General features: G+C 40.8%; 1 protein-coding gene across 1 annotated transcript; it reads right to left on the bottom strand.

Moving 5' to 3' along the window:
* Positions 1 to 20,524: 20,524 nt before the first annotated feature.
* Positions 20,525 to 22,505, bottom strand: LOC128689035 (dopamine D2-like receptor). The gene has a single exon (XM_053777098.2). It carries the CDS (start codon positions 21,435 to 21,437, stop codon positions 20,865 to 20,867), a length of 573 nt encoding a protein of 190 aa, XP_053633073.1. The 5' UTR covers positions 21,438 to 22,505; the 3' UTR covers positions 20,525 to 20,864.
* Between the last annotated feature and the right edge of the window lie 300 nt (positions 22,506 to 22,805).

Below are 22,805 nucleotides of genomic sequence, written 5' to 3'. Positions count from 1 at the left end.
CTATCTATATGTCGGTATATAGAGTTCGTTTAGCTTGAGAAGCACCTGGTTAGCGTGGGACACTTCACCTGCTGTGGTTCTTTTGATTCTTACTAGTAACCAAAAACTTGGGGAAATCGCCTCATATAGGAGGCGATAAAATGAGTTTTCAATTATTATTCGTTCTAATTTCTCTGAAGATACGTGTGTGCGTGTAAGAACATGATAGCTTTCATGTTATTCCCACTCTCTCTCTCTCTCTCTTTCTCTCTCTCTATCTCTCTTTTACACACATACACACACACATACACACACACACACACACACATACACACACAAACGCACACACACATACACACACATACACACACACACACAAACGCACACACACAAACGCACACACACACACACACACACACACACACACACACACACACACACACACACACACACACACATACATACACACACACGCGCGCGCACACTCACAAACACACACACACAGACACACACACACACGCACACGCACAAACGCACACAAACACACACACACATACACAACACACATACACAAACACACACCACACACACATACACACACCACACACATATACACACACCACACACATACACACACAACACACACATACACAAACACACACCACACACATATACACACACCACACACATACACACACAACACACACATACACAAACACACACACACAGCAAAGTTACTGGTTATCGGCGATTTCAACCACAGGAAGATCGATTGGGAAAACCTGGAGCCACATGGGGGTCCCGAAACATGGAGAGCCAAGATAATGGATGTGGTACTGGAAAACCTCATACATCAACATTTTAAGGACACTGCCAGAGAGAGAGGGGATGATGAACCAGCAAGACTGGACCTGGTGTTCACCCTGAGCAGTTCAGACATTGAGGACATCACATATGAGAGGCCCCATGGAGCTAGTGATCACGTGGTTCTGTGTTTTGAATACATAATAGAATTACAAGTGGAAAGGGTAACAGGAGTTGGATTGGAAAAGCCAAACTATAAAAGGGGGGACTACACAGGTATGAAGAACTTCCTGCAGGAGGTTCACTGGGACAGAAAATTGGCAGGAAAGTCAGTAAATGAAATGATGGAAGGTGTAGGGAGGCAAAAACTACGTGCACCAGAGAAGGGAAAACGACATAGCATCGAAAGTAAAGTCTGACCCGAAACTGCTGTATAGCTACAATAGGAGGAAGACAACAGTCAAAGACCAGGTAATCAGGCTAAGGAAAGAAGGTGGGGAACTCGCCAGAAGCGATCAAGAGGTATGTAAGGAGCTCAACATGATATTTAAGGAAGTATTTACGGTGGAGACAGGAAGGCCTCTAGGTACACAGAACAGAGGGGGACGCCAACAAGGAACATACCAACAAGTGTTGGATGTCATACACACAACTGAGGAAGAGGCGAAAATGCTGCTAAAGGACCTTGATACCTCAAAGGCAGTGGGACCAGACATCTCCCCGTGGGCCCTTAGAGAGGGAGCAGAAATGCTGTGTGTGCCACTAACAATCTTCAACACATCCCTTGAAACTGGGCAACTACCTGAGGTATGGAAGACGGCAAATGTAGTACCCATATTTAAAAAAGGAGACAGAAAAGAGGCACTAAACTATCAACCAGTGTCACTGACGTGTATAGCATGCAAAGTCATGGAGAAGATTATCAGGAGGAGAGTGGTGGAGCACCTGGAACGGAACAAGAGTATAAACGCCAACCAGCATGGATTTATGGAAGGTATATCCTGTGTCACAAACCTACTGGAGTTTTATGATAAAGTAACAGAAGCAAGACACGAGAGAGAGGGGTGGGTTGATTGTATCTTTTTGGACTGCAAGATTAGTGCAGAAGCTAGAGGATGAGGAGCGTATAACAGGAAGAGCACTGCAATGGATCAGAGAATACCTGACAGGGATGCAACAGTGAGTCATGGTACGTGATGAGGTATCACAGTGGGCACCTGTGACGAGCGGGGTTCCACAAGGGTCGGTCTTAGGACCAGTGCTATTTCTGGTATATGTGAATGATGTGATGGAAGAGTTAGACTCAGAAGTGCCCCTTTTTGCAGATGATGTGAAGTTAGTGAGGAGAATTAAATCAGATGAGGATCGGGCAGGACTTCAAAGAGACCTGGACAGGCTGGACACCTGGTCCAGCAACTGGCTTCTCGAATTTAACCCTGCCAAATGCAAAGTCATGAAGATCGGGGAAGGGCAAAGAAGACCGCAGGTGGAGTATAGGCTAGGTGGCCAAAGACTGCAAACCTCACTCAAGAAGAAAGATCTTGGGGTGAGTATAACACAGAGCACGTCTCCGGAAGCACACATCAACCAGATAACTGCTGCAGCATATGGGCGCCTGGCAAACCTGAGAATAACATTCCGATACCTTAGTAAGGAATCGTTCAAGACACTGTACACCGTGTACGTCAGGCCCACACTGGAGTATGCAGCACCTGTTTGGAACCCACACTTGATCAAGCACGTCAAGAAATTAGAGAAAGTGCAAAGGTTTGCGACAAGGTTAGTTCCAGAGCTAAGGGGAATGTCCTACGAAGAAATGTTAAGGGAAATCGGCCTGACGACACTGGAGGACAGGAGGGTTAGGGGAGGCATGATAACGATATACAAAATACTGCGTGGAATAGACAAAGTGGACAGAGGCAGAATGTTCCAGAGAGGGGACACAGAAACAAGGGGTCACAACTGAAAGTTGAAGACCAAGATGAGTCAAAGGGATGTTAGGAAGTATTTCTTCAGTCATAGGGTAGTCAAGAAGTGGAATAGCCTGGCAAGTGAGGTAGTGGAGGCAGGAACCATACATAGCTTTAAGTTGAGGTATGATAAAGCTCACGTAGCAGGGAGAGAGAAGACCTAGTAGCACTCAGTGAAGAGGCGGGACCAGGAGCTGAGTCTCGGCCCCTGCAACCACAATTAGGTGAGAATTAGGTGAGTACACTCACACACACACACACACACATTCACACACACATTCACACACACACACACACACACACACACACACACACACACACACACACACACACACACACACACACACACACACACACACACATACACACCACAATTGGAAGTTGAAGACACAAATGAGTCAGAGAGATATTAGGAAGTATTTCTTCAGTCATAGAGTTGTAAGGCAGTGGAATAGCCTTGAAAATGACGTAGTGGAGGCAGGAACCATACACAGTTTTAATTCGAGGTTTGATAAAGCTCATGGAGCGGGGAGAGAGAGGGCCCAGTAGCAACCGGTGAAGAGGCGGGGCCAGGAGCTAAGACTCGACCCCTGCAACCACAAACAAATAGGTGAGTACACCACACACACACACACACACACACACACGCACACACACACACACACATACACAATCACATACACAGAATTGGCCAACTCCACCACCAGTAATAGGAGAGTTTGAAGAGCACACCCGAGGCTTTGGTCGCCGACTTCTGGAAGCGCAAGGTTGGCATGATGGACAGGGATTAGGAAAAGATGCTAAAGGTCTTCCTTATGCTCTTAATGGTGATGGACAACATCCTCATGGCAAGAAAGGCATTGGTTACTATGGAGAAAAACTTCAGTGTTGGAGAACTGCTTCAAGCACAGGACAACAGCACGTCACATCTCCCAGGAGCATGTCAGAAGCGTCAGAAAGATGTTCTGATATCTACAGTATTTGATGGTCCCAGCACAGTGGATCCTCCAGCACCATCACTTCGCACTCGTGAACCAGCTACTCTTTCTCATCGTCATAATCATGTGCCATTTGCAAGAGCTTCATATTCTACTTAACCATCACAACTTTCAGAATTTAATTTTTATATTTAATAGTTGTAAATATTACTTCCTTTTCATCAAACCTCAGAAGAACTTATCTTAACTATGATTTTCATGAATCAGAATTTAGTGATTTATACTTCTCAAATACAGTAGGTAGGTAGGTAGTAGGTTGGTAGACAGCAACCGCCCAGGGAGGTACTACAGTCCTGCCAAGTGAGTGTAAAACGAAAGCCTGTAATTGTTTTACATGATGGCAGGATTGCTGGTGTCTTTTGTCTGTCTCATAAATATGCAAGATTACAGGTAAGTCTTGCTACTTCTACTTACACTTAGGTCACACTACACATACATGTACACGCTTATTTATACACACTCATCTGAGTTTTCTTTGATTTTGTCCTAGTTCTTGTTCTAATTACTTTTCCTTTTATATCCATGGGGAAGTGGAATAAGAATCTTACCACCGTAAGCCATGCGTGTTGTAAAAGTCAACTAAAATGCCGGGAACAATGGGCTAGTAACCCCTTTTCCTGTAATAATTACTAAAAAGAATAAGAAGAAAATTGTCAAAGTGGGAAGTCTGAATGTGCGTGGATGTTGTGCGAATGATAAGAAATGGATGATCGTGGATCTTACAAACGAGAAGAAGTTGGATGTCCTGGCTTTAAGTGAAACAATGCTGAAGGGGGTGGAAGAGTTTCAGTGGAGAGGAATAAATGGGATTAGGTCAGGGGTTTCTAATAGAGTTAGAGCTAAAGAAGGAGTAGCAATAATGTTGAAAGATAAGCTATGTCAGGAAAAGAGGGACTATAAATGTATTAATTCAAGGATTATATGGAGTAAAATAAAGGTTGGATGTGAGAAGTGGGTTATAGTAAGCGTATATTCACCTAGGGAAGAGAGAAGTATAGTGGAGAGAGAGAGATTTCGGGAAATGTTGAGTGAATGCGTGGGGAGTTTTGAACCAGGTGTGAGAGTACTTGTGGTTGGGGATTTTAATGCTACAGTGGGTAAAAATGTTGTGGAGGGAGTAGTAGGTAAATTTGGGGTGCCAGGGGTAAATGAAAATGGGGAGCCTTTAATTGAGTTATGTGTAGAAAGAGGTTTGGTAATAAGTAATACATATTTTATGAAAAAGAGGATAAATAAATATACAAGGTATGATGTACCACGTAATGAAAGTTTGTTAGATTATGTATTGGTGGATAAAAGGTTGATGGGTAGGCTCCAGGATGTACAGGATGTCCAGGAAAATGGCAACAACAAGTAAGAGGGAGGTGAAAGTGTATAAACTAAGGGAGAAGGAAGTTCGGGTGAAATATAAGCAACTATTGGCAGAAAGGTGGGCTGGTGCAGGTATGAGTAGTGGGGGGGTTGAAGAGGGTTTGGAATAGTTTTAAAAATGCAGTATTAGAATGTGGGGCAGAAGCTTGTGGTTATAGGAGGGTGGGTGCAGGAGTAAAGAGGAGTGATTGGTGGAATGATGAAGTAAAGGGTGTGATAAAAGAGAAGAAGGTAGCTTTTGAGAGGTATTTACAAAGCAGAAGTGTTATAAGAAGAGCAGAGTATATGGAAAGTAAAAGAAAGGTTGAGAGAGTGGTGAAAGAGTGCAAAAGTAGAGCGGATCATAGAGTGGGAGAGGTACTGTCAAGAAATTTTAATAAAAATGAGAAAAAATTTTGGAGTGAGTTAAATAAGTTAAGAAAGCCTAGGGAACAAATGGATTTGTCAGTTAAAAACAGAGTAGGGGAGTTAGTAGATGGGGAGATGGAGGTTTTGGGTAGATGGCGAGAATATTTTGAGGAACTTTTAAATGTCGACGAAGAAAGGGAGGCGGTAATTTCCTGCACTATCCAGGAGTGAAGAAGAGCAGGATGTGAGTGTGGGGGAGGTGCGTGAGGCATTGCGTACAATGAAAGGGAGTAACGCAGCTGGAACTGACGGGATCATGACAGAAATGTTAAAAGCAGGGGGAGGGACATAGTGTTGGAATGGTTGGTATTTTTGTTTAATAAATGTATGAAAGGGGGGAAGGTACCTAGGGATTGGCAGAGAGAGTGTATAGTCCCTTTATATAAAGGATGGGGGACAAAAGAGATTGTAAAAATTATAGAGGAATAAGTTTACTGAGTATACCAGGGAAAGTGTACGGTAGGTTTATTATTGAAAGAATTAGAGGTAAGACAGAATGTAGAATTGCGGATGAGCAAGGAGGTTTTAGAGTGGGTAGGGGATGTGTAGATCAAGTGTTTATATTGAAGCGTGTATGTGAGCAGTATTTAGATAAAGGTAGGAAAGTTTTTATTGCATTTATGGATTTAGAAAAGGCATATGAAAGAATGGATAGGGAAGCAATGTGGCAGATGTTGCAAGTATATGGAATAGGTGGTAAGTTTCTAAATGCTGTAAAGAGTTATGAGGATAGTGAGGCTCAGGTTAGGGTGTGTAGAAGAGAGGGAGACTACTTCCCGGTAAAAGTAGGTCTTAGACAGGGATGTGTAATGTCACCATGGTTGTTTAATATATTTATAGATGGGGTTGTAAGAGAAGTAAATGATAGGGTGTTCGGGAGAGGGATGGGATTAAATTATGGGGAATTAAATACAAAATGGGAAGTGACACAGTTACTTTTTGCTGATGATACTGTGATTATGGGAGATTCTAAAGAAAAATTGCAGCAAAGGTTAGTGGACGAATTTGGGAGGGTGTGTAAAGGTAGAAAGTTGAAAGTGAACATAAAAAAGAGTAAGGTGATGAGAGTATCAAATGATTTAGATAAAGAAAAACGGGATATCAAATTGGGGAGGAGGAGTATGGAAGAAGTGAATGTTTTCAGATACTTGGGAGTTGACGTGTCGGCGGATGGATTTATGAAGGATGAGGATAATCATAAAATTGATGAAGGAAAAAAGGTGAGTGGTGCGTTGAGGTATATGTGGAGACAAAAAACGTTATCTATGGTGGCAAAGAAGGGAATGTATGAAAGTATAGTAGTACCAACACTCTTATATGGGTGTGAAGCTTGGGTTGTAAATGCTGCAGCAAGGAGGCGGTTGGAGGCAGTGTAGATGTCCTGTCTAAGAGCAATGTGTGATGTAAATATTATGCAGAAAATTCGGAGTGTGGAAATTAGGAGAAGGTGTGGAGTTAATAAAAATATTAGTCAGAGGGCTGAAGAGGGGTTGTTGAGGTGGTTTGGTCATTTAGAGAAAAAGGATCAAAGTAGAATGACATGGAGAGCGTATAAATCTGTCGGGGAAGGAAGGTGGGGTAGGGGTCGTCCTCGAAAAGGTTGGAGGGAGGGGGTAAAGGAGGTGTTGTGGGCGAGGGGTTTGGACTTCCAGCAAGCGTGCGTGAGCGTGTTAGATAGGAGTGAATGGAGACAAATGGTATTTGGGACCTGACGAGCTGTTGGAGTGTGAGCAGGGTAATATTTAGTGAAGGGATGCAAGGAAACCGGTTATTTTATATAACCGGACTTGAGTCCTGGAAATGGGAAGTACAATGCCTGCACTCTAAAGGAGGGGTTTGAGATATTGGCAGTTTGGAGTGATATTTTGTGTATTTTTATACGTATATACTTCTAAACTGTTGTATTCTGAACACCTCTGCAAAAACAGTGATTATGTGTGAGTGAGGCGAAAGTGTTGAATGATGAAAATATTTTCTTTTTGGGGATTTTCTGTATATATATATATATATATATATATATATATATATATATATATATATATATATATATATATATATATATATATATATATATATATATATATATATATATATATATATATATATATATATATATATATATATATATATATATATACATATATATATATATATATATATATATATATATATATATATATATATATATATATATATATATATTTATTTATTTCTTCTATTGTCCATGGGGAAGTGGAAAAGAATCTTTCCTCCGTAAGCCATGCGTGTCGTATGAGGCGACTAAAATGCAGGGAGCAATGGGCTAGTAACCCCTTCTCCTGTAGACACTTACTAAAAAAGAGAAGAAGAAAAACTTTATAAAACTGGGATGCTTAAATGTGCGTGGATGTAGTGCGGATGACAAGAAACAGATGATTGCTGATGTTATGAATGAAAAGAAGTTGGATGTCCTGGCCCTAAGCGAAACAAAGCTGAAGGGGGTAGGAGAGTTTCAGTGGGGGGAAATAAATGGGATTAAATGTGGAGTATCTGAGAGAGTTAGAGCAAAGGAAGGGGTAGCAGTAATGTTAAATGATCAGTTATGGAAGGAGAAAAGAGAATATGAATGTGTAAATTCAAGAATTATGTGGATTAAAGTAAAGGTTGGATGCGAGAAGTGGGTCAAAATAAGAGTGTATGCACCTGGAGAAGAGAGGAATGCAGAGGAGAGAGAGAGATTTTGGGAGATGTTAAGTGAATGTATAGGAGCCTTTGAACCAAGTGAGAGAGTAATTGTGGTAGGGGACCTGAATGCTAAAGTAGGAGAAAGTTTTAGAGAGGGTGTGGTAGGTAAATTTGGGGTGCCAGGTGTAAATGATAATGGGAACCCTTTGATTGAACTTTGTATAGAAAGGGGTTTAGTTATAGGTAATACATATTTTAAGAAAAAGAGGATAAATAAGTATACAAGATATGATGTAGGGCGAAATGACAGTAGTTTGTTGGATTATGTATTGGTAGATAAAAGACTGTTGAGTAGACTTCAGGATGTACATGTTTATAGAGGGGCCACAGATATATCAGATCACTTTCTAGTTGTAGCTACACTGAGAGTAAAAGGTAGATGGGATACAAGGAGAATAGAAGCATCAGGGAAGAGAGAGGTGAAGGTTTATAAACTAAAAGAGGAGGCAGTTAGGGTAAGATATAAACAGCTATTGGAGGATAGATGGGCTAATGAGAGCATAGGCAATGGGGTCGAAGAGGTATGGGGTAGGTTTAAAAATGTAGTGTTAGAGTGTTCAGCAGAAGTTTGTGGTTACAGGAAAGTGGGTGCGGGAGGGAAGAGGAGCGATTGGTGGAATGATGATGTAAAGAGAGTAGTAAGGGAGAAAAAGTTAGCATATGAAAAGTTTTTACAAAGTAGAAGTGATGCAAGGAGGGAAGAGTATATGGAGAAAAAGAGAGAGGTTAAGAGAGTGGTGAAGCAATGTAAAAAGAGAGCAAATGAGAGAGTGGGTGAGATGTTATCAACAAATTTTGTTGAAAATAAGAAAAAGTTTTGGAGTGAGATTAACAAGTTAAGAAAGCCTAGAGAACAAATGGATTTGTCAGTTAAAAATAGGAGAGGAGAGTTATTAAATGGAGAGTTAGAGGTATTGGGAAGATGGAGGGAATATTTTGAGGAATTGTTAAATGTTGATGAAGATAGGGAAGCTGTGATTTCGTGTATAGGGCAAGGAGGAATAACATCTTGTAGGAGTGAGGAAGAGCCAGTTGTGAGTGTGGGGGAAGTTCGTGAGGCAGTAGGTAAAATGAAAGGGGGTAAGGCAGCTGGGATTGATGGGATAAAGATAGAAATGTTAAAAGCAGGTGGGGATATAGTTTTGGAGTGGTTGGTGCAATTATTTAATAAATGTATGGAAGAGGGTAAGGTACCTAGGGATTGGCAGAGAGCATGCATAGTTCCTTTGTATAAGGGCAAAGGGGATAAAAGAGAGTGCAAAAATTATAGGGGGATAAGTCTGCTGAGTATACCTTGTAAAGTGTATGGTAGAGTTATTATTGAAAGAATTAAGAGTAAGACGGAGAATAGGATAGCAGATGAACAAGGAGGCTTTAGGAAAGGTAGGGGGTGTGTGGACCAGGTGTTTACAGTGAAACATATAAGTGAACAGTATTTAGATAAGGCTAAAGAGGTCTTTGTGGCATTTATGGATTTGGAAAAGGCGTATGACAGGGTGGATAGGGGGGCAATGTGGCAGATGTTGCAAGTGTATGGTGTAGGAGGTAGGTTACTGAAAGCAGTGAAGAGTTTTTACGAGGATAGTGAGGCTCAAGTTAGAGTATGTAGGAAAGAGGGAAATTATTTCCCAGTAAAAGTAGGCCTTAGACAAGGATGTGTGATGTCACCGTGGTTGTTTAATATATTTATAGATGGGGTTGTAAGAGAAGTAAATGCGAGGGTCTTGACAAGAGGCGTGGAGTTAAAAGATAAAGAATCACACACAAAGTGGGAGTTGTCACAGTTGCTCTTTGCTGATGACACTGTGCTCTTGGGAGATTCTGAAGAGAAGTTGCAGAGATTGGTGGATGAATTTGGTAGGGTGTGCAAAAGAAGAAAATTAAAGGTGAATACAGGAAAGAGTAAGGTTATGAGGATAACAAAAAGATTAGGTGATGAAAGATTGAATATCAGATTGGAGGGAGAGAGTATGGAGGAGGTGAATGTATTCAGATATTTGGGAGTGGACGTGTCAGCGGATGGGTCTATGAAAGATGAGGTGAATCATAGAATTGATGAGGGAAAAAGAGTGAGTGGTGCACTTAGGAGTCTGTGGAGACAAAGAACTTTGTCCTTGGAGGCAAAGAGGGGAATGTATGAGAGTATAGTTTTACCAACGCTCTTATATGGGTGTGAAGCATGGGTGATGAATGTTGCAGCGAGGAGAAGGCTGGAGGCAGTGGAGATGTCATGTCTGAGGGCAATGTGTGGTGTGAATATAATGCAGAGAATTCGTAGTTTGGAAGTTAGGAGGAGGTGCGGGATTACCAAAACTGTTGTCCAGAGGGCTGAGGAAGGGTTGTTGAGGTGGTTCGGACATGTAGAGAGAATGGAGCGAAACAGAATAACTTCAAGAGTGTATCAGTCTGTAGTGGAAGGAAGGCGGGGTAGGGGTCGGCCTAGGAAAGGTTGGAGGGAGGGGGTAAAGGAGGTTTTGCGTGCGAGGGGCTTGGACTTCCAGCAGGTATGCATGAGCGTGTTTGATAGGAGTGAATGGAGACAAATGGTTTTTAATACTTGACGTGCTGTTGGAGTGTGAGCAAAGTAACATTTATGAAGGGATTAAGGGAAACCGGCAGGCCGGACTTGAGTCCTGGAGATGGGAAGTACAGTGCCTGCACTCTGAAGGAGGGGTGTTAATGTTGCAGTTTAAAAACTGTAGTGTAAAGCACCCTTCTGGCAAGACAGTGATGGAGTGAATGATGGTGAAAGTTTTTCTTTTTCGGGCCACCCTGCCTTGGTGGGAATCGGCCAGTGTGATAATAAATAAAATAATATATATATATATATATATATATATATATATATATATATATATATATATATATATATATACAGAAAATCCCCTAAAAGAAAATATTTTCATGTGTGTGTATGTGTGTATGTGTGTGTGTGTGTGTGTGTATTCAACAAGTCGGCCGTCTCCCAGCTAGGCAGGGTGACCCAAAAAGAAAGAAAATCACCATAACGAAAATACTTTCATCATCATTCAACACTTTCACCTCACTCATACATAATCACTACATATATATATATATATATATATATATATATATATATATATATATATATATATATATATATATATATATATATATATATATATATATATATATATATATGTACATATATATATATATATATATATATATATATATTATATATATATATATATATATATATATATATATATATTTATATATATATATATATATATATATATATATATATATATATATATATATATATATATATATATATATATATATAATAAAATATTTCCAGTCGTTTGGAGGTTTAACTCTCATCTGAATTAATTTTTCATGAAGTCTTCATCGCAATCAGGTCCCCAAAAATAGTTAATTCCAAGTTGGATTGAGCCTGTGATGAGAGTACCCATTCTCTGTGGGTTAGTTGGTCATTATATTCTCATCCAGTAAGACGACCACCAGCGCTTGACACATGCAAATTGAATAGATGAAGTTGTGAGAGTATAATCTTCCTTTTTAATCTGGATTATGTGAGTCAATCTGTTCTCTCTGTCTCTGCCTCTCTCTCTCTCTCTCTCTCTCTCTCTCTCTCTCTCTCTCTCTCTCTCTCTCTCTCTCTCTCTCTCTCTATCTATCTATCTATCTATCTATCTATCTCTCTCTCTCTCTCTCTCTCTCTCTCTCTCTCTCTCTCTCTCTCTCTCTCTCTCTCTATCTATCTATCTATCTATCTATCTATCTATCAATCTATCTATCTACCTATCTGTGTCTATCTATGTATCTGTCTATCTATGTATCTATGTATGCATGTATCTATCTATCTATCTGTCTATCTATCTATCTATCTTTCTATCTATCTGTCTGTCTGTCTGTCTATCTCAAAGCAGAAATATCTTCTTAAAGTACCGAGCAACGCAGTACCGCAAAACAACTGCATTTACCTGTGTTAAAAGATCAGTCTAAGAACCTGATATACAGTGTGAAGATACAAGGTTCTATGAGTCTCAGTCGAGGGGCTTGTTAGAAACCAATGTTAGACCCAGTGTTAGACATAGTGCTAGACGCAGTCATAGACCCAGTGTTAGACATAGTGCTAGACGCAGACATAGACCCAGTGTTAGACATAGTGCTAGACGCAGTCATAGACCCAGTGTTAGACATAGTGCTAGACGCAGTCATAGACCCAGTGTTAGACATAGTGCTAGACGCAGTCATAGACCCAGTGTTAGACATAGTGCTAGACGCAGTCATAGACCCAGTGTTAGACATAGTGCTAGACGCAGTCATCGACCCAGTGTTAGACATAGTGCTAGACGCAGTCATAGACCCAGTGTTAGACATAGTGCTAGACGCAGACATAGACCCAGTGTTAGACATAGTGCTAGACGCAGTCATAGACCCAGTGTTAGACATAGTGCTAGACGCAGTCATAGACCCAGTGTTAGACATAGTGCTAGACGCAGTCCTAGACCCAGTGTTAGACATAGTGCTAGACGCAGACATAGACCCAGTGTTAGACATGGTGCTAGACGCAGACATAGACCCAGTGTTAGACATGGTGCTAGACGCAGTCATAGACCCAGTGTTAGACATAGTGCTAGACGCAGTCATAGACCCAGTGTTAGACATAGTGCTAGACGCAGTCATAGACCCAGTGTTAGACATAGTGCTAGACGCAGTCATAGACCCAGTGTTAGACATAGTGCTAGACGCAGACATAGACCCAGTGTTAGACATAGTGCTAGACGCAGTCATAGACCCAGTGCTAGACACAATACTAGACACAGTGTTAGACACAATGTTAGACCCATTACTAGATCCAGTGTTAGATACAATACTAGACCCAGTGCTAGATCTAGTATTAGACACAAAGCTAGACACAGCGCTAGACCAAGTGTTAGACACAATGCTAAACCCAGTGTTAGACATAATGTTAGACCCAGGTAGTTCTGGAACAACTAGGTTCTTGGTTTTAGTTCAGGAACAACCAGGACCTTAACGGTAGTTTTGGAACTACCAAGACCTTGACAATATTTCTCAAACTACCAGGACCTTCACGATAGTTCTGGAAACCACCATGATATTGAAAGTAGTTTTAGAACTAGCCACGAAAATGACAGTAGTTCTGGAACTACCCGGCCCTTGACGTTACTTCTAGGACTACCACGATATTGACAGTAGCTCTGGAACTATCAGGACCTAGACGATAGTTTTGAAACTACCAGGACCTTAACTGTAGTTCTGGAACTACCAGGACTTTGACGGCAGCTTTGAAACGATGAGGACCTTGATGGTAGTTCTGCAACTACAACAAACCTTGACGGCATTTTTGGGACTACCAGGGCCTTGCCGGTAATTCTGGAACTTCCACGACCTTGACGGTAGTTCTAAATCTATCATAACCTTGACGGTAGTTCTGGAACTACCAGGACATTGACGGTAGTTCTGGAAATATCAAAACCTTGACGGTAGTTCTGGAAATATCAAAACCTTGACGGTAGTTCTGGAACTAGCACGACCTTGACGGTAGTTCTGGAACTACCAGGACCTTGACATTATTTCTGCAACTAAAACGACCTTGACGTTAGTTCTGGAACTACCACGACCTTACCTGGAGAGAGTTTCGGGTATCAATGTCCCCACGGCCGGGTCTATGGCCAGGCCTTGACGAGAGTTCTGAAACTACCAGTCTTTGACGGTAGCTCTGAAACTACCAGCGACCTTAATGGTAGTTTTGGAACTAGCAGGACCCTGGCGGTAGTTCTGGAACTACCACAACTTTAACGGTAGTTCTCGAACTACCATAACATCGACGGTAGTTCTAGAAATACTCAGACCTTCATGGTAGTTCTAGAACTATCATAACCTTGACGGTCGTTGTGGAAATACCAAGACATTGACGACAGTTCTCGTACTACCAGGACTTTGACGATAGCTCTGGAACTACCACGACCATCACAGCAGTTCTGGAACTACCACTACCTCGACGGAAATTTTGGAAATACCAGAACCTTGATGGTGGTTCTAGAAACACCAGGACCTTGACGGTAGTTCTGGAAATACCAGGACCTTGACAGTAGTTCTGAAACTACCAGGACCTTGACGGTAGTTCTGGAAATACCAGGACCATGACGGTAGTTCTAGAAACACCAGGACCTTGACGGTAGTTCTGGAACTGCGAGGACCTTCACGGTAGTTCTGGAACTGCGAGGACCTTCACGGTAGTTCTGGAACTGCGAGGACCTTCACGGTAGTTCTGGAACTGCTGCGACCTTGACGATAGTTATAGAATTACCACTGCTACAACCTTGACGGTAGTTCTGGAACTACCACTATTACGACCTTGACGGTAGTTATAGAACTACGTAGAACGTCCAGAAGTGTTTTCAGTAATAGAGTAATAGAGACAGAGAGAGAGATTGAGAGAGAGAGAGAGATTCCTGAAACGTTTTTCTGAGAAAAAAAAATTAATTTAATGAAAAAGAAAAACGCACAACATACATTGGCGTTTGAAGAAGAGGCAGATGAGGAACAGGAGGCACTGGAGCCTGCCAGGCAGCAGCAGTAGCAGCAGCAGCAGCAGCAGAAGAAGTAGTAGTAGTAGTAGTAATAGTAGTAGTTGTAATAGTTGTAGTAGTTGTAGCGGTAGCTGCAGCAGCAGCAGCAGCAGCAGAAGCAGTAGTAGTAGCAGCAGCAGCAGCAGAAGCAGTAGTAGTATTGGTAGTAGTAGCAACAGCAGCGAGATCTCAGTGATACAGGTTCCATCTTGTGAGAGAAGTCTCAGTGTTTCAGTCTGGAGACAAAATGTTCTCTCCAGAGACGGAAGTCAACTTGTCCTCTGTCGCACATCAACTTTTAAAAGCCTGGAGAAACGGGTTTTTTTTATTTCCAATGATGGAATTATTCATTCCGGAGGCTGGAATTACCTTATTGAAGGCTGGAATTACCTTATTGAAGGCTGGAGTTACTTTATTGAAGGCTGGAGTTACTTTATTGGAGGCTGGAGTTACTTTATTGAAGGCTGGAGTTACTTTATTGAAGGCTGGAGTTACTTTATTGAATGCTGTAGTTACTTTATTGGAGGCTCGAGTTGCCTAATTGAAGACTGAAATTTCCTTATTGAAGACTGCAATTACGTTACTGAAGACTGGAATTACCTTAATGAAGGCTGGAATTACCTTATCGAATACTATAATTACCTTATTGAAGACTGGAATTAAGTTACTGAAGGCTGAAATTTCTTTTTTTTTTTTGGGGGGGGGCATTAAAATTTTGAATAGTTAAATTAACCTTTCTTGATAGAAAAATTACATTCAAGAATTACACATTACCTTCTAGATAGCTGATCTCTGGGTTTTAAAGGATGTTATTCTCCTCTGAATCAGGAATTACCTTTTTCCACAATTGGAATCACTGCAATTCTTCTTCTTCTTCTTCTTCTAATTCTTCTTCTTTTTCTTTCTCTTTCTTCTTCTTCTTCTTCTTCATCTTAGAAGAATAAAGAAGTGAGAACTAACAGAAGCTCGATAAATCCACTTAAGCTACGTGGCGAACAACGCACCGTGAGATATGTTAGAATCTCTCTCTCTCTCTCTCTCTCTCTCTCTCTCTCTCTCTCTCTCTCTCTCTCTCTCTCTCTCTCTCATTCACATTTTTCGGAGGCAAAACGTTTTTATCTAAAAAATTATCATTTACCCCTTATTACTGATTTTTTTTTTTTTTGTTTTTTTGATAAAAAATAAAATACAGTACCATAGCATACAGTGGTGTCATTGGTATATGTAATGGTGTGAGACGAATCTAGAGGAGAGCCCTATATACTGAACCCCTAAACGCAATTTATGTGAGGGGCTCTTGATCCGATGACTCGGATCAAACCTGACTGCCTTCCATTCCCTAAAATCATCCCCTCTTCCTTAAGGATTCAGCGCTTACCAGTGTTAACAAGGCAGCTGATATCATTCAGTTACAGAATTATAACTGCACCTAAATTCATATAATTATAGCACACTAATTACAGCTTATAATCGTTCAGTTATAGCACCATAACTGCAGCCTATAATCTTTCAGTTATAGCACCATAACTGCAGCCTATAATCTTTCAGTTATAGCACCATAACTGCAGCCTATAATCTTTCAGTTATAGCACCATAACTGCAGCCTATAATCTTTCAGTTATAGCACCATAACTGCAGCCTATAATCTTTCAGTTATAGCACCATAACTGCAGCCTATAATCTTTCAGTTATAGCACCATAACTGCAGCCTATAATCTTTCAGTTATAGCACCATAACTGCAGCCTATAATCTTTCAGTTATAGCACCATAACTGCAGCCTATAATCTTTCAGTTATAGCACCATAACTGCAGCCTATAATCTTTCAGTTATAGCACCATAACTGCAGCCTATAATCTTTCAGTTATAGCACCATAACTGCAGCCTATAATCTTTCAGTTATAGCACCATAACTGCAGCCTATAATCTTTCAGTTATAGCACCATAACTGCAGCCTATAATCTTTCAGTTATAGCACCATAACTGCAGCCTATATCATTCATATATGTATCACCTACGTTCAAGCAATGACCCTTCCCTCCAGGCACCATAACATAACTTTATATCAGTCTCTGGTCTACATCATTTCAGAATGGTGCCATAACGGCAGCATACGTTTTCATACTACCATAACTTCAGCATATATCATTTCAATACAATATCAGAAATACAGCATATATCAATGCATAATACTGCCCTAAGTGCAGTTCAGAATATTCCATTATGGCGAGCTGTATGAAGAAGATATCATCCCATTGCTGCTCAATTGCGAGTTTAAATGTAATACGAAGTGTAAATCTAGATGTTAATTTGTGCAAGTATTGTACACTGTACTGCTGAATATCTCTATTAAAATTGCCTATCAGATGAAAATATTAATGAGCTAGAGGGAAAAAGAAAAGAGTTGTGCCAGTGTAAATGGCTGCAGGTGTAAATGAGTGTAAATGTTGTGGATCGGTGTGAATGAGTGTAAATGTTGTGGATCGGTGTGAATGAGTGTAAATACAAGTCAGAGCAAGCGATTAAGTGCAAATGTTTGTTTTTGGTTTATCGGGTTTAAAGCCTATCGACTATACGAGAGAGATCAAGGCTGAATGTCACCTGTATACCACCAGTCAAGGATGCTATAATCTCCAGTGTTAACAGGGAGAGTTAAAGTAAACTCTCTGAGTATATACACTGATAGACATACACCTCTCAGCGTATATACACTAAAAATAGACATGCACCTCTTGGTGTATATATATCCTTATAGAGCATATATGAAGAGAAATATTTGTGTATTAGCTAAGGTTTATATGTAGCGTAAAATTATTATAATTATTATTATTATTATTATTATTATTAGTAGTAGTAGTAGTAGTAGTAGTAGTAGTAGTAGTAGTAGTAGTAGTAGTAGTAGTAGTAGTAATATTAGTAAGTAGCTTATTATATTATATTATTTAATTAAATAATATATTATATTGCTTAGAAAAACCTAGAGTGTAAAACGAAACAAGAAATTCTTACTAATATTTTTGTTCTATGTAAGTCATTCATTTTTATGATTTTTAATTTTACAATCCTGAAGTATTGTAAGTTTTATTTTTTTTTATCACCGAGAGATAACTGAAACGAGATATACATAAACAATAAAAAAAAATAGCGTGCCATTTTGAAATGGCCATCAGTAGAGAGCCACAAATGCTGCTGACTTTGACAGAAGGATAACTTAAACAGCTGTCAAGAGAGAGAGAGATAACGAAAACGACCATCAACAGAGTTCAAACGACCATCAACAGAGAAGTAATTCATACAACTAGCAACAGAGAGACAATTCAGGTAATTGCCAACGGAAAAACAATTCAGATAACTGCCAACAGAGAGACAACAGAGAGAGGCATCATCAGTAACGAGACAACTGCTCTGAGCTGCAACAACACTGAGCTAACTCTGACACTTATCAAGAGACAGAGATTGTACAAGGTAAATGCAGTTCGGAAACTTAGCTGATGACTCTACTTGGCTAGTGTGCAAACTAACGCAAAGACATGTGTAGAAACGTGTGTGTGTGTGTGTGTTTGTGTGAATGTAATATTCTGCGGAAAACATGTGCGAGTGAAGTCATGCATATATCCGATATGCATGAATGAGGTAATGTCTGTGAACATTGTGTGTGTGTGTGTGTGTGTGTGTGTGTGTGTGTGTGTGTGTGTGTGTGTGTGTGTGTATGTTTGAATGACGTGTGTCAACGTGGCAGTGTGTGTGCATTTGAATGACATGTGTGAAATACGTCCACGAATGTGTTACTTCGTGTGAAAGTATGAATATTTCACTCTGTGTTAGCCAATAGTAACAGGAGACGTGCTATTATATTGATGTATCGCTATTGTATTAATGTATCGCTATTGTATTGATGTATCGTTATTGTATTGATGTATCCCTTATTGTGTTGATATATTACTTATCTGTACTTATTTGTGTATTAATTCATAAGTATTACATTCATCCATAACGTATCTGTATTTGTTGATGCATTACTTATCTGTACTGTATTGATGTATTATTTATCTGTATTGTATTGATGTATTACTTATCTGTATTGTATTGATGTATTATTTATCTGTATTGTATTGATGTATTATTAATCTCTCTTATTTCATTAGTTCTTATATAATTATACAATCAGTTGTCGACGTGCACATTTTAACGTTGTTAACTGTGGAACTAACGTTGTTAAACGAGGAATTAACGTTAAACGATGAATTAACGTTGTTAAAAGATGAATTAACGTTGTTAACTGAGGAATTAACGTTCTTAAACGAGCAATTAACGTTGTTGCATGAGGAATTAACGTTGTTAAACGAAGAATTAAAGTTGTTCTATGAGTAATTAACGTTGTTAAATGAGAGTAAATGATGAATTTGTTGTTTATTTTGTTCTCTTAGATACGGAGGAGAAACACTTTCTTCAAGGGCTCTTGGTCCGGGGAATTGAGGCTATCCCCTTCCGCTTCCTCGGCTCGAACCTGATTGCCTCCCATTTCCCTGGCGGTATATGACCCTTACGGCTTTAGCATTTTCCAGTTAATTTATTAATAATGATAATTTAATAATAATAATCAATAATAATAATAATAATACCCTGAGCATTTCATCTGCTGTTATGAACTAGATTACTAAAAGTATACAGTATCATCTTGTTATAATCATCCAGCATAACAGTATGACTTATTAAAAACAGAGACTGACTGACCTACGCGGGTTAAGTGCTTCACGGAATACAATTCTTGGGAATTAATCATACTCTGGTGAACCAGTGGTGGGTCACTGTGCTTGAGACGAGGTGTTGTCATCTGCCTCAACCTCTGTCCCTTTTTGCAAGTAACTCATAGCATGTTACTACCAGGACTGACTTGAACATGATGTTGAATCCTCTTCAGTCTTATGGGTGCACAGTACCCACAAGATGGTGAATAAGAAGTCTGTGCAACACCTCATCTTTATGTGAAAGACGTTTCGCCAACCAGGGGCTTTATTAATCAAAAATCCTCGATAATGCCCTTGGTGGGCAAAACGTCTGTTAAAGACGCTCAGGTGGTACATATTTGTTCAATACGTGGTTTACTTATGCAATGTTGCAGCCACGTTGACGTGATTCGTATTTACCTGCTCTGATAACTCAGTACAAACACAGAAGGGAAGGGTGGAGCAGCGAGATATTTTTTTTATATCTGTGGCAGCACGATATCAGAACAACATTACTGGGGTATACAACAGCGGTAATTATGCCAAGTGGTGCCTACACAGCGTGTCGGGAGTCATCAAGCTTATGCACGCGCTGTCTGCCTGATGTATGTTAACACTGATACTTCGGACGCTGTTTTTTTTTTTGATATCAAGGAGATTCGTTCATTATACATAAAGTCTAATTGTTGTGGTCATTGATGCTGCATTTCACCTCAACATCACCAGTGAAGGATATTTTAATCCCTATAAAAAGGAGTAAGATCAACTCTCAGTATATATACACAAAGAGTTATACATATTTCGGTATATATACCCTGGAGCAGGTTTACTTGTATAGTGTATTATGAACTGTAATGAAGTATATATACCTTTGGTGTCATAAACTTCCGTGTAAGTGTATCCTATGTAATTTCTATATGGGATAATTGCAACTCTTTTTATAGCTGTTTTTATTGTAAAAGTATTTGTAAATAGCGAAAAGGCGTTTTGAAATAATTTTTCAGTGCATTTTGCGAGATTATGGAAATATTTCTGAAGGAGTAACGTATGTTGCTTTACAACACCTTGTTACTAAGAATAGTGACTCTTAGAGGGTAACACATATTCTAACGATCAATTATAAAACGTATGTTACATGGTTCCGTTATAGAATACAATGATATTTTATACCATTTCTCTTCACGGGAACTATGTAAATACGTTTATAAGCGACGTCTACTTGTCTCGATCTGACCTCTGGAGATATAACTTTCTGATATGACCTTCCACACTGGCCCTCGACTTCTGCCTTCAGAAATTACCTTTCGATAATGAACCCATCGATGTGACCTACCAGATAGTAGACGGCGAAGGGCATGACGATGGAGGCGAGGAGAAGGTCGGCTACAGCCAGCGACACAATGAAGTAGTTGGTAACGGTCTGAAGCGAGCGTTCCTTGTACACGGACATAAGCACCAGTATATTGCCGAAGACGGTAAAGACGGGAAAGAGGAGCAGGAGAAGCGTCCAGTAGTTCCTCTGCGTGTGGATGGGGTCCTCGACGGTACAGTTGGCGGTGCAATTGTCGGCGACGGGCTCCGGCAGGTCGGTGGTGCAGTTGTCGAACTCGAGACACATGCTGAAGACCTCAGTGATGACGGAGGTGACTGCGTTATTTGAGGCCACAGTGGCCAGTTCTTCCTTGCCGTTGACGACGCCACCGCGGTACGTCACCTCTCCGGAGTCATCTTCCTCCTCGAACTTGGAGTTTGGCACCTGCAGCACTGGCAGCGTCTGCGCCAGGGCCTTAAGCCCCGTGGGCACTCCCGAGGCCACCAGCCCCGCTGATGGGGAAGGCGGGGAAGGAGGTGGGTACAATGTGGGTGACATGGTCCGTCACCCACACCACCGAGGCTCCACAACGTGCCCGCCGAAGACCGCAAACCTGAAGAAGGTGGTAGTAAGTGGGCGACTTTGAAGGAGGGCGCGGGGGGTTAGGAAACCTGACGACGCGCCTAAGTTTCCAACCACACGACACTTAGAGGCGCGGGGGACTGGCGTGTGCTCGCGCGACAATGCTCACAACCTGACTGGCTGTGGTAGCAGCTGACTGCTGCTGCCACGACCAGCTGCTTGTGGCACTGGCACCCGCCCTCACCTGCGCACGCCCCCCCCCCTTCCACCTGTCCTTGTCATTATCCCTGCCTCGTTAACACTCGCTCATTATCTTTCATTCATTAACCTTCTCTTCTTACTCATTATCTCACAAGCGAGCCCTCTCACTCGTTATCTATAAGACATAAACTCTAATCCTCCTTCCTCCTCGTCTCTAAACTTAGCAGTCAGGGTCTTGCATAAACCCCCTACTGGTTTAAAATTCCCCTTTGGAAAAATAATAATATTGTGCAGAACTACTAAATCTTCCCAGTGGCGGTCACTACTGAAGAGTTTCACTCTTGTCAGTTTCAGTACCACTCATTTCAGTATCATGCCAGTGTAACTCGAGTCAGTGTCACTTTTGACAATGCCTATTAAGTTTACCTTGAAGGGAGAATTGGACGGCTGCCTTTACTACCTTGAGATCTACAGAAACCTCACAAATCAAGACCTCCTCGCAACACAACAGCAACACCGAACAAGGCGTCCTCGTTGAGCAATTCTTTCTATGGGGCACGCAAAACTTATCACAGTCAGTTATTTAACTGAAAAATTTCCGACATTTCATCGAAGAATACAGAGAAAGGTCGACTGAAATCCTAGCTATCATGAAACTAAGTGAACTTTGTATACGGTTCCGACAGGATACACCGCTGCAGGGTTGAGTTTATTTTCATGTTTGAAGTGCTCAATCTGTACTGCGTGATTGACCACAAGAGAAGGATTGAGGATCGATCTTCCCGTCGCTAATGGTGAACAGGCACTGTCATATATGATAACATTGGCAATACCATCTGCAACGTTATCACGTGAAGCAACACTGCTCACTTGCAACACAAGTGAAACTTTTTTCTTTTGTACCTATTAAAATGTTATTTAAACTAGTAAAACATTAAAGACATCACCGGAACATCAACTCACAGGCATCAGTCTGACAGCGTCTACTCTGTTTCTTAGGTGGTTTTCAAACAAAAAAAAATTGATCTGGGACCGGACCGCTGAGGAAGACGACCTCCAGAATCATCAAGAGGAAGTGAAACACGAGAGGAAACTAACGCAAGGATTGAGGAGCACTCTTATGCCCGAAACACACACGCAACG

This window comes from Cherax quadricarinatus, chromosome 21 (assembly GCF_038502225.1).
Source record: "Cherax quadricarinatus isolate ZL_2023a chromosome 21, ASM3850222v1, whole genome shotgun sequence".
NCBI classification, from domain to species: Eukaryota; Metazoa; Arthropoda; class Malacostraca; order Decapoda; family Parastacidae; genus Cherax; species Cherax quadricarinatus.
The sequence above is the reverse complement of the archived record's forward strand: the minus strand, read 5'-3'. Positions and strand labels throughout refer to the sequence as shown.

Bases quoted from the DNA above. Each gene is read 5' to 3' on its own strand.
- LOC128689035 (XM_053777098.2), bottom strand. From the start codon at position 21,437: ATGTCACCCACATTGTACCCACCTCCTTCCCCGCCTTCCCCATCAGCG.